Source organism: Salvia hispanica, chromosome 1 (genome assembly GCF_029641045.1).
Source record: "Salvia hispanica isolate PSC_SH4W2 chromosome 1, Shi_PSC_v1, whole genome shotgun sequence".
Classification (NCBI taxonomy): Eukaryota; Viridiplantae; Streptophyta; class Magnoliopsida; order Lamiales; family Lamiaceae; genus Salvia; species Salvia hispanica.
The window spans coordinates 67761237-67776916 of record NC_142692.1 but is presented as its reverse complement, the minus strand read 5'-3'; the positions used below and the strand labels follow the sequence as shown (position 1 = coordinate 67776916).

At 33.5% G+C, this 15680-nt stretch overlaps 4 protein-coding genes across 4 annotated transcripts; all 4 read right to left on the bottom strand.

Annotated features, from left to right (window-relative positions):
• Positions 1 to 6: 6 nt before the first annotated feature.
• LOC125185515 (uncharacterized) lies at positions 7 to 2897 on the bottom strand. Its single transcript, XM_048082064.2, has 3 exons — positions 2137 to 2897; positions 1584 to 1940; positions 7 to 1278 (listed from the first exon to the last, which is right to left on the bottom strand). The coding sequence occupies exons 1-3, from the start codon at positions 2871 to 2873 to the stop codon at positions 117 to 119; spliced, it is 2256 nt and encodes a 751-aa protein (XP_047938021.2). The 5' UTR covers positions 2874 to 2897; the 3' UTR covers positions 7 to 116.
• A 2340-nt stretch (positions 2898 to 5237) lies between these two features.
• LOC125224447 (uncharacterized) lies at positions 5238 to 7693 on the bottom strand. Its single transcript, XM_048127844.2, has 2 exons — positions 6938 to 7693; positions 5238 to 6623 (listed from the first exon to the last, which is right to left on the bottom strand). Exons 1-2 carry the CDS (start codon positions 7651 to 7653, stop codon positions 5435 to 5437), a joined length of 1905 nt encoding a protein of 634 aa, XP_047983801.2. The 5' UTR covers positions 7654 to 7693; the 3' UTR covers positions 5238 to 5434.
• Positions 7694 to 11282: 3589 nt separating this feature from the next.
• LOC148934454 (uncharacterized) lies at positions 11283 to 12567 on the bottom strand (the record flags this gene model as incomplete). Its single annotated transcript, XM_089062305.1, has 1 exon — positions 11283 to 12567. A coding segment is annotated over one exon (1170 nt), but the record flags the coding sequence as incomplete, so codon positions are not given.
• On the bottom strand, positions 12556 to 13992 carry LOC125185300 (protein VACUOLELESS GAMETOPHYTES-like). Its single transcript, XM_048081817.2, has 2 exons — positions 13233 to 13992; positions 12556 to 13018 (listed from the first exon to the last, which is right to left on the bottom strand). The coding sequence occupies exons 1-2, from the start codon at positions 13958 to 13960 to the stop codon at positions 12985 to 12987; spliced, it is 762 nt and encodes a 253-aa protein (XP_047937774.2). The 5' UTR covers positions 13961 to 13992; the 3' UTR covers positions 12556 to 12984.
• Between the last annotated feature and the right edge of the window lie 1688 nt (positions 13993 to 15680).

The following is a 15680-nucleotide window of genomic DNA, read 5'->3' as shown; positions in this document are numbered from 1 at the left end:
CAAGAATTATAGTAAAACTTTTGAATACTATATTAATAATCAAATACATTATGAGATACAAGAACAACACACATTTAGCACTTAACAAAAACACACCAATCTACATATGCACACGATCAGATGGCCTTATTGGCATCACCCATGTGTTTCAGAGTGCAGGATATACACACGGCAAAGAAGCATGATGCACATTGCAATCCAGGCGCATCATACAGTTCAAAACGACATAGATCACACCTCTTTTTGCTGGTTATGATTTGAAATCTAAGAGGATGGTCATGAATACTGGAAATCACAAGCTGCTCTGTCCCATATATGATGTTTCTATACTCACCGGACGTAGCAGGAAAGCATTCAGGATGAAAGGATTGATCACAGTCTCGACAATGATACATCCATAACCTGGGGTGCATTTGGTTTTCGCAGCTGCTACAGTAGAAATCACCAGGACGGTTTACATAGGCATCATATGTCAACGACAACAAGTGATTCTCCAATCTATGCTTATTTCTTGCTGGTAGCATCATACATTTACCACACACACCAATTCTACAAGTAATGCATTTGAAGTGTCCCATTCGAGTGAGTTTATACATATTGCAGTTAACGCAGAAACTAACATCGTCAATGTTCCGGTCTTTGATTAGCATGAAATACTCATGTCGTGGATGAGATGCGTGTTTTATGTTGTTGGGTAGAGAAGCACACTTGATGTCTATGTTGAAACGGCAGATGGTACAGTGGTAATAGAGCCCATTCACTTTACTATTACAAATATCACATTCTATCCAACCGGTTAGCTTGCTATCAACATTTTGAAGTGTTATGTTGTGATCTTTGAGAGGGTGAATAGGAAGAGAGGGGATCTCAAGTGGTAAGTTGAAGCAGGATAAATGGAGAAAGTATTTGCATTCATCACAACTCATATAACCACTCTCATACCCATCACCATCTGTTTGCTTCCTTTCATGTATACCCAGTGTGCACCCATCACATATTAATTCCGATTTTGGAATATTGGAAAAATCATCTTCATCATCTTCATCTCTTTTGTAGGGATCATGAGATAACGGTGATGATGAAGCTGAAGAAAATGTAGTAAAAGTTAGATCATGAGGGTGTTTGGAGAATTTGTACTTGCCACTAATGTTGTGATTGTCATGATCAGGGTTGAGAATTTGCGCTTTTTGTCGTTTAATGAAGGGTCTGATCATCTCCTCATACATCTCTTCTATTGCTATTGGAAACTTGGTAGCCGGGGTCTTATCACCATCTTCACTGTCATTATCAATTTTGAAAGAAAATCAACCAAAACTGTTGATTAAATATTTTTAACCCAAAATCTAAACATGCACCTCTACTAAAAAGGGTATGACTTAATAGTACACCCTCAGTCTTTTGTAGTTATGGCAATTTTTTTTGGGCACAAAATTTATGAAAATGGTGTTTAGTGAGTCACATTGAAAGAGATCAAATAATGATGAAAGGATAAAGTAATTGAGGTTAAATGTGTTACTAGTATTTTTGTGCCTGAAAAGGAATATGGCTCATCTATGTGGGACAAAGAGAGTAAGAATTATTACGTGGAGGTGGCGCAGTTGATATGGACGACATATCTGCATAAGGAGCAATGATAGACCCAATGTATCAATGACAATGGTTTGCTGCATATTCCACAATCAAATCCAAATTTGAGGTACACGGATGGAGGAGAGAAAGCGAGGGAAAGAGCATGGTGATGATGAGGGAAGTCCTCAGACAGTGGGAGGAGAGCGCATCTTTGGTGTATGGAGTAGTCACAAAGGGTGCAGGTGCAAGAGCCCCCTTTCACTGTGGCACCACATGCATTGCAGGGGAATGTGTACCACCTCGTTTCCTTGGAAAAACGTAAATCATGTTGCGGGTGGCTTGGGTGCTTCATTATTCGCTCCTTTTCATCCCTATTATATAAAACGAACATCATCAGCACACCACATCACGACCCCCTTGGCTAGAGTGTTTAGTGAGTTACATTGTGAGAGATTAAACTAAGTAGACGAAGAGTGAATAAAATAAGTGAGATTAAATGTGTTATTTTTTACAAAAAAAAGGAATACGTCTCAACGATAATTGGATAGAGAGAGTAAGAAGTATTACGTGGAGGTGGCACAGTTGAGATGGACGACATATCTGCAAAGGTTGCAATGATAGACCCAACGTCCCAATGGCAAAGTTGAGTTGCATATAGCACAATCAAAACCATATTTGATGTACTCAAATGGGAGAGAAAAGGCGAGGGAGAGAGAGTGGGCGGGGTGATGATGAGGGAAGTCCGCAGACAGTGGGAGGAGTGCGCAACTCTCATGTATCCAGTATTCGCAGAGTGTGCAATTGTAGGAGTCCCCTTTCTCAGTGAGACCACATGCATCACACGGGAATGGACACCACCTCGTTTTCTTAGAAAATTGAAGCCGATGTTGAGGGTGGCTCAGGTGCGGCATAGATGGCTGCTTATCTTTAGGAAACCCCGTTGTGCATCCCAAATGGATCCACAATCCATCACAGCCCTCTTGGCTACATCCGTACCTTAACCCTTCCACATCCCCTTTACAAACTGCACATATTTTTGATCCAGAAATTTTGTTTGAATCATGGAGTGTGAGAGGGTGTGAAGGATGGATAGGATGCATAATCTCTTGAGGCATTTCCATGCATTCTTTGTGTAACAACCAACGAAATCCACACTTGCGGCTGCATCCATAAGTTACATCTCCGAGTAAAATGTATCTCCAGCAACCATAACACCTAGTCTCGTATACCCTTTTTTGGGCCGAGAAGGAGATCAGACTCAGCAGGTGTTCATGACACAGATGAGTAAAACTCTCATGCTCCATTTCTCTCTCTCTTTTTTTTTTTAACTACTTTTTTTGATCACTTCTCACATTGGAAAAGATAACGCTAGCTCTTATACATATATATTGATAAAGAATAGAATCATGGAAGCTTGGAGTGTGGGAAAAGAATAAATACAAACAAAACAAAAGAAAACAAAACAATCCGTGTGGTTTTACTTTATCACTAATCACATTGGAAAAGATAAAGCCCTACATATGCAATGATTAACAGAATCTTGGAAATCTAGCTAACAATAGAATTAACTACTTTTATTCTTGCGTAGGTCAGTTTAAAGTGACTACCATAACTGGTTCAATACATTTGACCAAAAAAACTTTTTGTCCTCCACATTAGTGTGTTACCTTCCGTTTCAAGATAATATGTTTTGGCACGATTGCGTCAAAAATTAACGGTGAATCGCATTTTGATCTGATTAATGAGTTGAATATGAAACAAAACATAGTGTCTAGGACCAGAAGCCATCACGCATAATGTGTAGGATTAAGTAGTATGTTGTGCAAATGTATGGAACAATTCCAGACTTCAAAATGCTTGACGGGTAATTTTTTCCAAAAACGTTAAATATGGACCAAAACATATTGATTAGGACCAGAAACGAATACAATTAATGTGTACAACCAAAAAGTTTCTTGTTCTGAAACCGTTAAAGTTCCAATGGTTATAAGTTTCAAAAACTATAGAATTCTCAAGTTGTCATCAATAGTTTTTAACGTTATATTGTTCACTTTGACCACATGGAAGTGTAACATCAAAGTTGGGGTTCAAGCATCTTTCCAATTCAAAACAAAAAAAAAATTAGAATGAATTATTGCACTATAAAATGTTCAAACTTCTTTAATTTCCAAGGGTTATAGATGATTATTTAACCTACAAACACTACAAAGAAAAAAAATGCTTCAGAACTTTAAGCAATAATAGAATCTGAAAACATTAAAGTGTGACATTAAAGTTGGGTTCAAGCATCTTTTCCGATTCAAAACAAAAAAAATTGTTAAGAGTGAATTATTGCACTATAAAGTGTTCAAACTTCTTTGATTTTCCTAAGGTTAGATGCCCTACAAAATAAAAGAAAAGAAAAAGAAAAATCCATCACACATTAGAAGGGAAAAGGAAAAATGCTTCAGAACTCTGAGCAATAATAGAATCTGAAAACTTGGTGTGAGAGTAAAGAATATACAAAAGCTAATTAAATTAATATCAAAATAAGTCACTCATTCATTTTTTCCCTCTTTTTATTATTGCTCTTTGGAAAAGATAACACTCATATACACATATATACATTGAGTAGTAACATAATTAATCATGCAAACTTTGAGCTCGAGCAAAGAGAAAAGAAAATATGAAGTTACATTCTTTTCTTGATATATGTGTTACTAAATATATCTTACATTCTTAATTATTTTTGTTTTAAATTTGATGTTTCAATAATTAATTTAACGGGTGATCATTGCGTAACTAATTTTAAAAAAAGCGCGATACACATGAAAGTTAAAATTAAAGAAATTATTTTTCATAGAAAAGAAATTTACCTTCACCAAACACAATTAACGCAAATATATTAATTAACTTTAAAAATTGTACAAAGAATTATTTAGTTTTTAATATCAACGTACTATGATCAAAACGGAAAGCACCAGTTGATAAGGGAAAAACCCTTATCAAGTGGAAAAGATAAGAAAGTCGCAGAGAAACTGTGTTCACAATCGGAAATTCTAAACAGAAACACTAAATAAAGATAAAAGACAACTTGGTGAACAAGATAATAAAGATATGTAAAAGATATGAAAATATAATAATACAAATATGGGAGATATTCCAGAAGATATAATCGTATCAGAAAATATACGAGCCATATGTTTAAATCAAATAATTTAATTGAGTGGAATGTATTATAAATATAGAAATACAGTTAATATATTGTTAGATGTTATAGATAATCGTATATATCAAGATAAAGAAACCAACATATAAACATATAAACATGTTTATAAAATGAGATACGCAACCTTTACTTGATTTATCTGTTCCTAAAATACTCCCTCCGTCCCATTAAATATGTAACATTTGGAAATTGGCACGAGTTTTTATGTAGTGTTGTTTTGTGAGTGAATGATGAGAGAGTAAAGTAAGAGAGATGAAAAAGTAGAGATAGAGATATTTCTATTTTAGGAAACGTTTCATTTTTAATGGGACAAACTAAAAAGGAAAACGTTTCATTTCTAATGGGATAGAGGGAGTATCATAGTATATTCTCATCTTTGTTTTAGTTGATTCTATTCTGTAAAATTCGAAAATTGGAAAATGAGATTGTTTTCATATAGGACAGATGGGTACTAGATAAATTGGATCGAAACAATAGTTTTTAGCGTTGTATTGATGACTTTGATCCACATGGAAGTGTGACACAAGAACAACAGTAAATAAACAAGAATTACAAATCTTTTGCATACAATATTAATCAAATACTAGTATATTGTAAGATACAAGAACAACACACATTTAGCACAAAACATAACACAACAATCTACATATGCTGCAATCAGATGGCCGCATCACCCATGTGTTTCAGACCGCATGATTTACACACGAAAAAGAAGCATGACACACATTGAAATCCAGGCCAATCATACCTATCTCGATGACATAGGTCACACCTCGTTTTATTGGTTATGATTTGAAATCTAAGAGGGTGATCATGGATACTGGAAATCACATATTGCTCTGCCCCATATTTGATATTTCTGTACTCACCTGACGTAGCTGGAAAGCATTCGGGATGAAAGGATTGATCGCAGTCTCGGCAATGATACATCCAGCTCCTGGGGTGCATTTGGCATTCACAGTTGCTACAGTAGAAATCACCAGGACGGTTTACAAATGCATCATATGTCAATGACAGCAAGTGATTCTCCAATCTATGCTTATTTTTTGCTGGTTGCATCACACATTTACCACACACACTGAATCTACAGCTATTGCATTTAAAGTGTCCCTTTCGTGTGTATCCATACTTATTACAGTTAACACATAAAGTAATACCCATAAAATCCTCGTCTGAGACTAGCTTGAGATAATTATGTCGTTGATGAGCTGCGTGTTTTATGGTGTTGGGTAGAGAAGCACACTTGATGTCTATTCTGAAATAGCAAATGGTACAGAGGTAATAGAGCCCATTTGTATAACTATCACAAACATGACACTCTATCCAGCGTGTTAGCTTGCCAGCACTTCGAAGCTTTAGAATGTGATCTGAGAAAGAATGAATTGGAAGATAGGGGATCTCAAGTGGTAAGTTGAAGCAAGACAAGTGGAGAAAGTATTTGCATTCATCACAACTCATGTAACCACTCTCATACCCATCACCATTTGTTTGCTTCTTTTCATGTATAGCCAATGTGCACCCATCACACGTTAATTCAGATCTTGGAACACTCTCAAAATCATCTTCATCGTCTTCATCTCTTTTGTAGTGATCATGTGATGATGGTGATGAAGACGATGAAGCTGAAGAAAACATAGAAAAAGTTAGATGATGAGGGTGTTTGGAGAATTTGTACTTGCCACTGATGATGTGATTGTCACAATCATGACGAGGGATGAGAATTTGCTCTTTTTGTTGCTCAACGAATGGCTTGATCATCTCCTCATACATGTCTTCTATTGCTATTGGAAACTTGGTAGCCTCTTTCCCATCAATTGCATTTGCATTTTCATTGTCATTATCAAATCTGAAAGAAAATCAACCAAAACAGTTGATTAAATATTTTTAACCCCAAGATCTAAGCATGCGCCTCTACAAAAATGGTACGAGTAAATAGTACTCCTTCTGTCCGACTATAGTTTAGGCATTTTTTGGCACAAGAAGTTAAGTAGAGAGTAAATTAAGTATGAGAAATAATAAAGCAGCTTGAATAAATTAGGAGAAATAATAAAATACATATATAAATGAAGAGAGAATAAAGCAAGTGTGTTGTTTTTTGTCAAAAAGGAAATGAATCAACTGTAGTAGTGTAAGATTGAGAGAGAGAGCAAGGAGTATTACGTGGAGGTGACACATTTGAGATGGGCGACATATCTGCAAAGACGGCAATGATAGACCCAACGTCTCAACGGTAAAGTTAAGCTACATATAGCACAATCAAATTGATATTTGATGTACTCAGATGGGAGAGTAAATGCGAGTGAGAGAGAGTGATTGGGGTGATGATGAGGGAAGTCCGCCGACGGTGGGAGAAGTGCGCAGCTCTCATGTATGCAATAGTCACAAATGGTGCAGATGTAGGAGTCTCCTTTCTGAGTGGAGCCACAAGCATCGCAGTGGAATATCATTTTTTTGGAAAACCGAAGCTGATGCAGGTGGCTCGGGTGGTATATAAGCGGCTGCTTATCAGTAAGAAAGCCCGCGCATCCCAAGTGGATCTCCAATCCATCACAACCCTCTTGGCTACATCTGTATCTTAACCCAAACACCGTCTCTTCACAAACTGCACATTTTGAAATTTCTTCTGAATGAAGGAGTGTGAGAGGGTGAGAAGGATGGATAGGATGCATAATCTCTCGCGGCATTTCCATGCATTCTTTGTGTAACATCCACTCGAATCCGCATCTGAGGCTGCATCCGTAAGTTGCATCTCCAGGTAAAAAGTGTCTATCACAACCATCACACCAAGGGCGGTATTTCCTTCCTAATTGGGCTGAGAAAGGGATCAGACTCAGCGGGTGTTCATGAAATATATGAGTAAAACTCTCATACTCCATTTCTCTCCTTTTTTTTAACAATTTTTTTTTCTTTTTCTCTCTCTTTTTTTGATCACTTCTCACATTGCTCTTATAAATACATTGAGAAAGAATAGAATCATGCAAACTTGGAGTGTGGGAAAAGAATAGATACTATACAAAGTAAACGGGCGTGATAAAATGCAAACTTTATATATTGTACAAATTCAAAACTTTTCAATATAATATCAACACAGTGTAAAATTTTAAGATTTTGATGTCAGCACAATGTCAACACGGTCTTAACCGTTGACACTATGTTGATATTTTATGTTGCTGTTATTTTGTCATCTGTTGACATTTTTTTTAACGATCCAGATCATAATTTTAAGTTTGTATAAAAGTTAGAGTTTGCATTTGATTACGTCCCCAGAATAAACTATACCAAGTCAATAAAATTGAGTCACATATTAAACAAAAGTGCGATACACAATAAAGTTAAAGATACACATTTTTTTATCACTTCTCAAATAATTTTGCTTTGGTTTTGATGTTTGAATAATTTAACTGATGATCTGTGCACAACCAATTAAACAAAAGTGGGATACACATTAAAGTTAAAGATATTCTTTTTCACAGAAAAGAAATTTACCATCACCCAACACAATTAGCGTACAGAAATTATTTCATTGACAAGGAATATAGTAAAAAAAAATGGTCAAAATTAAGTTTTAAAAAATTGATTCAAAGTTATCCACAACCGAAGAATTTTCATTTTCTCATCAGTATCTTGTACTCCCTCCATCCCCCATAATTTATCACCATTTGATTCGACACGGGTTTTAAGAAATGTAATAGAAAGTAAGTTGAAAAAGTTAGTGGCATGAGGGTCCTATTTTTATATATTAGTTTTATAATAAAATATGAGTGAGAATGAGTTAGTAGAATATGGGGTCCCACTACTAAAAATGGTAAAAATAAAAGGTAACAAATTTTTAGGGACGGACGAAAAAGGAAATAAGTGACAAATTTTCAAAGACGGATGGAGTAATTCAGGACATATAAGCTTTATTTACAAAAATCATATTCTGATTTTATGAAAACTTGAAAAATTAATTACAAATTAAAGAATCATTTAGTTTTTGATATCAACGTACTATGAAAAAAAAGTACTGTACTACTTTGGATTGAAACAATAGGTTTAGCATTGTATTGATCATGACTTCGATTAAAACGGAGAGGACAATATATGAGCACAATGTTTAAATCAAATTAAATGAAATGCGTGGAATCTATATTATAATTAGATGCTATAGATAATCATATCAAGATAATGAAATCAAAATATTAGCATGTTAATTAAATGCTAAATTTTAGTCAATTTCCAGTGTGGAGTGTTTAATAACTTAATGCTAGTATAATTTATTTTCCAATTTTTTTTTAATGTATTATGTCTAAATTTCACTATAATGTATAATTTATTTTCCAATTTTCGTTCAATGGAGTATGTCTAAATTTCACTATAATCGCGCGTTGTCTCTCCATTTGAATATTTTTAAGATATTCGAAGCATAGTTTTTTACTCCATCCGTCTAAAAAAAACAGTCTCATTTATGGACGGCATGAGTTTTAATGATAAATTGCTAAGAGAAATGGGGAGAAAAAGTAGGTACAGTAAGAGACTGGAGATGAAAAAGTAAGATAGAGGATAGAGAAAAAGTTTCCATATTTGAAATGGGACTATTTTTTATGGACACCCAAAATGGGAAAATTAGATTATTTTTAGTGGATAGTGGGAGTACTAATATGCATGCAGGCGTAAATAACCAATCAGATAACTCATCTGAAATCAGCAGGTAGGAAAATAGAGTTCATTTCATTTTATTTCTTATGGACATAATTTCCATATATAATAAAATTCTAGTTTAAAACAAAACAACATATATAAAATTATAATCTATACGGAAATTCCCTCGTCTCCATTTGGATCTACTAATAATACCTTTTCATATTAGCTATAATAATGGAAAATCAGATTCTCTCTAAAGTAAAAACTTCATTTTTTTTCATGAATAATCATGATAAGAATTAGCTTTATAAAAACATCGTAATTTTTTTTTTTTTTTTTTTCTATTTTAACTATGACTATTTTTCGTGTTATATTCTTATATTCATGGACAACGTGTGGTTTTCTCAACTCTAGCTTTTGATGCAAACCACCTACCTTAACTTACACGTGGTTCTACTATGAGATTTTGAACATGAACAATTTCAGACTTCAAAACGCTTGACGGGTAATTTTTTTCGAAAACGTTAAATATGGAACAAAACATATTGATTAGGACCAGAAACGAATACAATTAATGTGTACAACCAAAAAGTTTCTTGTTCCGAAAGCATTAAAGTTCTAATGGTTATAAGTTTCAAAAACTAAAGAATTTCTCAACTTGTCATCAATAGTTTTTAAGATATATATATTGTTCACTTTGATCCACATGGAAGTGTAACATCAAAGTTGTGGTTCAAGCATCCTTTCCGATTCAAAACGAAAAAAAAAAGTGTAAGAATGAATAATTGGACTATAAAATGATCAAACATCTTTGATTTCCAAGGGTTAGATGACCTACAAACACTAGAAAGAAACAAAATGCTTCAGAACTTTAAGCAATAATAGAATCTGAAAACTTGGTGTGAGAGAAAAGAATATATATAAGGCAATTAATTAAATTATACCAAGTCTATCAAATTAGAAGTCACTCATTCCCTTTTCCCTCTTTTTATCATTGCTCACTGGAAAAAATAACACTTATATTCATATAGATTGAGTAGTAACGGATCGGAGTGCGAGCAAAGAGAAAAGAAAAAGTAAAGTCATATTCTCTTCTTGATGTGTGTTACTAAAAATATCTACATTATTAATTATTTTTGTTTTAATTTTGATGAATTAATAATTTAACTGATGATCATTGCACAACCAATTAAACAAAAGTGCGATGCACATTAAAGTTAAAGATATTATTTTTAATAGAAAAGAAATTTTCCATCACCAAACACAATTAGCGCACATAAATTGATTCAATGATAAGGAATATAGTAAAAGAAAAAGGTTAAATTAAGTTTTAAAGAGTTGATTCAAAGTTTTCCACAACCGAAACATTTTCATTTTCACATCAGTATCTTGTAATTCAAGACTTGTAAGCTTTATCAACAAAAATCATATTCTGATTGTCTGAAAACTTAAAACATTATACAAAGAAATTATTTAGTTTTTAACATACTATAAAAAAATACTACGATACTTTGGATCGGAACATTAGTTTTAGCATTATTTTAATCAAAACGGAAAGCAAAATATATGAGAAAAATGTTTAAATCAAATAATTTAAATATATTTTAAATATAATTAGCTAATTTGAAATTCATTTATTATAATTAGATATGCTATAGATGAGCGTATCAAGATAAAGAAATCAAAATATAAACATGTTAATAAAATGAGATACGCACTCTTTTCTTGATTTAGCTGTTCCTAGAAATATCATACAGTATATATTTTCATTTTTGTTTTAATTGGTTCTATTTTGTAAAATACGTAAATTACAAAATGAGATTGTTTTTTTAGGCGAGAAGGGTACTAGATAAGTTGAAGGTGACACAAGAAGAACAGTAAATACACAAGAATTATAAATCTTTTGTATTACAATATTAATCAAATACATTATAAGATACAAGAACAACACACATTTAGCACATAACATAAAAACAACAATCTACATATGCACGCAATCAGATTGCCTCATTGGCATCACCTATGTGTTTCAGACCGCAGGATTTACACACGACAAAGAAGCATGACCCACATTGAAACCCTGGCATATCATACCCGTTGCAGCGACATAGATCACACCTCTTTTTGTTGGTTATGATTTGAAATCTAAGAGGGTGGTCATGAATACTGGAATTCATCACCTGTTGATGTCGTGTCCCAAATTTGATGTTTTTATACTCACCCGACGTAGCAGGAAAGCATTTAGGATGAAATGATTGATCGCAGTCTCGGCAATGATACATCCAGCTTCTGGGGTCTATGTGGCATTCGCAGTTGCTGCAGTAGAACTCACCGGGACGGTTTACATAGGCATCATATGTCAAGGGCAACAAGTGATTCTCCAATCTATGCTTATTTGTTGCAGGTAGCATCACACATTTACAACACACACTGAATCTACAGCTATTGCATTTAAAGTGTCCACTTCGTGTGTATGCATACCTATTACAATTTACACAAAAACCAACAGAGTAACCAAGATAGTCTCTAGTATCTTTTGAGACTAGCTTGAGATAATTATGTCGTACATGAGCTGCGTGCTTTATGGTGTTGGGTAGAGAAGCACACTTGATGTCTATTTTGTACCAACAATCTTTGTTGGTACAAGCGTAATAGAGCCCATTCATATAACCATAATAAATAAAACACACTACCCAATCTGTTAGCTTGTTTGCATTTTTAAGTGTTAGGTTGTGATCTTTGAATGGGTGAATTGGATGATAAGGGATGCTTAGTGGTAAGTTGAAGCAGGACAAATGGAGAAAGTATTTGCCTTCATCACAACTCATATAACCACTCTCATACCCATCACCATCTGTTTGCTTCTTTTCATGTATAGCCAATGTGCACCCATCACATGTTAATTCCGATCTCGGAATAATGTCAAACTCATCTTCGTTGTCTTCATCACTTTTGTAGTGATCATGAGATGATGATGACGAAGAAGACAATGAGACTGAGGAAAATGTAGTAAAAGTTAATAGATGATGAGGGTGTTTGGAGAAGCAATACTTGCCACCGATGTTGTGTCGAGGGATGATAATTTGTTCTTGTTCTCTCTTAACGAAGGGTTTGATCATCTCCTCATACATGTCTTCTACTGCTACTGGAAATTTAGTAGCCTCTCGTTCTCATCATCAATTGCATTTGTGATGCAAATGAACGGTGAAACGTATGAGAATGATTAACTAATAGATAAAAAACTCAAACTTATTGAGAACTTCGGAGTATAAAAACTCAATGCAAAATTATATATTCAAAAGTCTTTTAAGATCAACAATGATGCCTTTATATAGGCAAAGAAATCCTAAACTTATAGTTAGTTATCCTAAAATTATAGAAAGAAAATAACTAAGAAATCCTTAACTTATGGAAAGAAATAACTAAAAAGATAATAAGCAAAAATAACTATAAGTAAAATAAAACCTATTTTGTAGAAGGAAAAATAATTAATATTTTACCATCTACTAATTCTACTAACTAGGAAATAAATATAACCAAAATAATAACTTTCTTAGCCTCAAGTCTTGTCTTCTAGAACTGCATCAATTTGCATCTTCATTGTCATTATTTGTTAATCTGTAAGAAAATCAACCAAAGCAGTTGATACGAGTAGATAGTACTCCTTCTGTCTGACTATAGAGTAGGCATTTTTGTTTGTACAAAATTTAAGAAAATGGTGTTTAGCAAGTTAATTAAGTGGATAAAATAAAATATTACTCCAGAATGAATAAAGTAGGCAATTTTTTTGTAAAAAAGGAAATGACCTAACTGAGAGAATAAGGAGTATTACGTGGAGATGGCGCAGTTGATGCAATGATAGACCCAACGTCTCAACGGTAGAGTTGTGTTGCATATAGCACAATCAAATTCATATTTGATGTACTCAGGTGGAAGAGAAAAGGCGAGGGAGAGAGAGTGGGTGGGGTGATGACTAGGGAAGTCCGCACAGAGTGGGAGGAGTGCGCAACTCTCGTGAATGGAGTAGTCACAGAGAGTGCAGATATAGGAGTCCCCGTTCTCAGTGGCACCACATGCATCGCATGGGAATGGGCACCACCTCGTCTTCTTTGAAAACCGTAACTGATGGTGAGGGTGGCTTGGGTGGTTTATAAGCGGCTGCTTTTCATTCTTATCATGAACAACCGCTGCGCATCCAATGTGGATCAACAATCCATTACAGCCCTCATGGCTACATCCGTACCTTAAATGGTACCAATCCATATCCCCTTCACAAACTGCACATTGCTTTGATTCAGAACGTAGTTTTAGTGAATCATGCAGTGTGAGGAGATGTGAAGGGTGGATAGGATGCATGATCTCTCGCGGCATTTCCATGCATTCTTTGTGCAACAACCACGGGAAGCCACACCGGAGGCTGCATCCATAAGTTGCATCTCCAGGTATAAAGTTTCTCCGGCAACCATGACACAAAGTGGAGTAATCCGCTTTTATGATCGACAAGGAGATCCGACTCAGCGGGTGTTCATGACACATATGAGTAAAACTCTCATGCTCCATTTCTCTCTTTCTTTTAACAATTTTTTTCTTTCTTTTTTTTTTATCGCTTCTCACATTGGGAAAGATAACGTTAGCTCTTATATATATGCTGAGTAATAATAGAATCATGCAAACTTGGAGCACGAGAAAAGAATAGGTACTACAAATCTACAATACTAACCACTCAAATTAATTATATCAAGTCAATAATATTCATGTTTTTACATTAAAAAAATCTTATCATATTCTCCCCCTACCCCAAAAAATAGTTCATTTTTTACACTTCGGTCTGTCCCCAAAAATTTGTCTATTTCTATTTTCGAAAACAGTTTACCACACATTCTAATTATGTGGGTCTTACTAGCCAATATATTATTTTAACTATATTTATTTTCTCATACTTTACAAATTTTTGCATTACAACTTGTATAATCCTATTTTTTTAAGAGGAAGAGGAAAAAATATAAAAATGAATATTTCATTTTGGTTTTTCCTTTGTTACTTAGAGTCTTTTTTTTCTTGGAAAATATAAAACATCTAATCTCTTTCTTACATTATAACTCTCTCCTCTTTCTCCTAGCTACGAACAAACTCATTGAAAAAGATAATACACATATACTGCATTACATTGAGCGCAAGCAAAGAGAAAAGAAAAAATAAAGCCACACATTCTTTTCTTGACGTGTGTTACTAAAAGAATCTTTCTTTCGTTTTAAATTTGATATTTTAATAATTTAACTGATTATCATTGCACAAACCATTAAACAAGAGTGCGATTCACATAAAAGTTGAATTAAAGAAATTATTTTTCATAGAAAAGAAATAACGCACAGAAATTAATTAATTAAAAGGGAATACAGTGAAACAAAAGGTTAAATTAAGTAGTATTAAAAAATTGATTCAAAGTTTTCCACAACCGAAGAATTTTCATTTCCTCATCAGTATCTTGTAATTCAAGACATATAAGCTTTAATTTATTAACAAAAATCATATTCTGATTCGATGAAAACTTGAAAATTTATACTACAAATAACTATTTTTCTTTTAGTATCAATGTACTGTTACTAAAAAAATTTTATATTTAAGGGATACAAAAATTGATACGCAATTACTAGCGTTTGAAATTTTTTATAAATAATCATAATTTAGGACGTAAAATTAAGAAAGCATCCCTATTATCTTAATCTTTTGCTTTTTAGAATGTTTTTATTTGTATCCTCTAATTTTAGTTTGGACACTAACAATAAGGACACTTCATGAAGAGTTGGTGGTATAATTAGACACACAAATTAGCGTCCTTAATAGCATTAAAAAGTGTCATTATCCAAATTTTTTTTTTATCGTATATGAGAAAAAGTACGATACTTTGGATCGAAACAAAAGTTTTAGCATTATATCGGACGACTTTGATCAAAACGGAAAGGAAAATATATGAGCAAAATGTTTAAATCAAATTATATTAGTAAATGCATGGAATGTAATATAAATATAATTAGCTCATTTGAATTTCAGTTAATATAATTAGATACTATATATAATCATAGCAAGAAAATGAAATCAAAATATTGACATGTTAATTAAATAAATTTTAGTCATTTTCGAGTGTGGAATGTTTAATGACTTAATACTATAGTTTAGATTTTCCAATTTTTGTTTAATATGTCTAAATTTCAGTATAATCGCGCGTTATCTGTCCATTTGAATATTTTAAAGATATTCGAAGCATAGTTATTTTATTATA

Excerpts from the sequence above, each read along its gene's own strand:
- LOC125185515 (XM_048082064.2), bottom strand. The coding sequence starts at position 2,873 with ATGGAGCATGAGAGTTTTACTCATCTGTGTCATGAACACCTGCTGAGT. Across the intron at positions 1,941-2,136 it reads CTCAACTGTGCCACCTCCAC|GGATGAAAAGGAGCGAATAA; the intron begins GTAATACTTCTT and ends TTTATATAATAG. Across the intron at positions 1,279-1,583 it reads ATCAACTGCGCCACCTCCAC|TGAAGATGGTGATAAGACCC; the intron begins GTAATAATTCTT and ends TGATAATGACAG.
- LOC125224447 (XM_048127844.2), bottom strand. The coding sequence starts at position 7,653 with ATGGAGTATGAGAGTTTTACTCATATATTTCATGAACACCCGCTGAGT. Across the intron at positions 6,624-6,937 it reads CTCAAATGTGTCACCTCCAC|ATTTGATAATGACAATGAAA; the intron begins GTAATACTCCTT and ends ATTTTCTTTCAG.
- LOC125185300 (XM_048081817.2), bottom strand. The coding sequence starts at position 13,960 with ATGGAGCATGAGAGTTTTACTCATATGTGTCATGAACACCCGCTGAGT. Across the intron at positions 13,019-13,232 it reads ATCAACTGCGCCATCTCCAC|ATTAACAAATAATGACAATG; the intron begins GTAATACTCCTT and ends ATTTTCTTACAG.